General features: G+C 33.5%; 1 protein-coding gene across 1 annotated transcript; it reads right to left on the reverse strand.

Moving 5' to 3' along the window:
* Positions 1 to 322: 322 nt before the first annotated feature.
* On the reverse strand, positions 323 to 1,162 carry LOC126847170 (uncharacterized). The gene is made up of 2 exons (XM_050587276.1): positions 973 to 1,162; positions 323 to 942 (listed from the first exon to the last, which is right to left on the reverse strand). The coding sequence occupies exons 1-2, from the start codon at positions 1,076 to 1,078 to the stop codon at positions 605 to 607; spliced, it is 444 nt and encodes a 147-aa protein (XP_050443233.1). The 5' UTR covers positions 1,079 to 1,162; the 3' UTR covers positions 323 to 604.

Here is a 1,162-nt window from a genome sequence, read left to right on the forward strand (position 1 = left end):
TAAAATTTACTTGATAAATCTAAATATGTTATCAAAGACTAATCTATCAAGAGAATAACGTGTATTTTATTTTTCTACAATGTAGTATTATATTTATTATACTTCGTGTTAAAATGACTTAAATATAGCATAAACATAATAACTATCTTATAAGTTATCACGCTAATTAAAAAAAAAAACAAACAACTTGACATAAAGTGCTAACATTATCGAATTTGGTCATTTAATATTATTTATCAAATATAATATATGAAGCAATATGTTTATCTTAAAAATAAAAATAATTATGAACGTTTTAAGTTATTATTTATTAATATCATGTTTATGAATTTTGAGTTTCATTGACATATGTAATTTCTTGAATGCACAATTATAATAAAGTCTTGTGATTTGTTATAAATCATCATAGATGTAAAATTAAAATGTAGAGGTCAAAATAAGAACTTTAATAACGCATATTGTTATTGTGGTAATATTATTAAGTAGATATTTTGATTAAAGCAAATTTATCATGGTTTTGTCATGTTTACACATTATAAATGTTTCTAACTAAAAAAATGCGTTTTCTCAATTAGAAGTTGAAAATAGTGGACTTGCTATATTTTTACCATATTTCGTTCTCCAGGCGTAGGTATTGGTTATTTTTCAGGCTTGATGGAGATGATGGCGCATCTGTTGATGATACATCTGTTGGAGGTATCATGGTGCTCGATGAAGACGACGGTTCTGATGATGGCGAAGATGGTACACCCGGTGTAGGAGATGGTGATGTAGGTGTGATGGAAGTATTTTGCGGAGATGCTGTTGAAGATGGCGAAGATGCTGTTGTAGGTGCGTTGGTAGTGCTTGATGGAGATGCTGTTGTTGTTGTTGTAGATGGTGTAGGTGGCGGTGGAGGTGGTGGAGGTGGAGATGGTGAAGGATGTGGTGGATGTGGTGGAGGTGGTGGTGGAGGATTTGGATGTGGTGGAGGTGGTGGTGGAGGATTTGGTGGATGTGGTGGCGGAGGTCGTGAATCTGAGTTGTTAATCAACACCAAAATGTTCACTAAAACGCTCAAACAGATGATGAACTTCATGTTAATTCACTTGGAGTACAAATCAAAGTAGTTACACCGAAAGACGGACGAGAAGGCACGCTGTTCGAAACGTATGTAGTCAAA

The sequence above is a fragment of the Adelges cooleyi genome, unplaced genomic scaffold (assembly GCF_023614345.1).
Source record: "Adelges cooleyi isolate 19-005CV unplaced genomic scaffold, UGA_ACOO_1.1 ACOO_flye_CR_arks_rails_tigmint_CR_PRNA_9, whole genome shotgun sequence".
In the NCBI taxonomy this organism is placed as follows: Eukaryota; Metazoa; Arthropoda; class Insecta; order Hemiptera; family Adelgidae; genus Adelges; species Adelges cooleyi.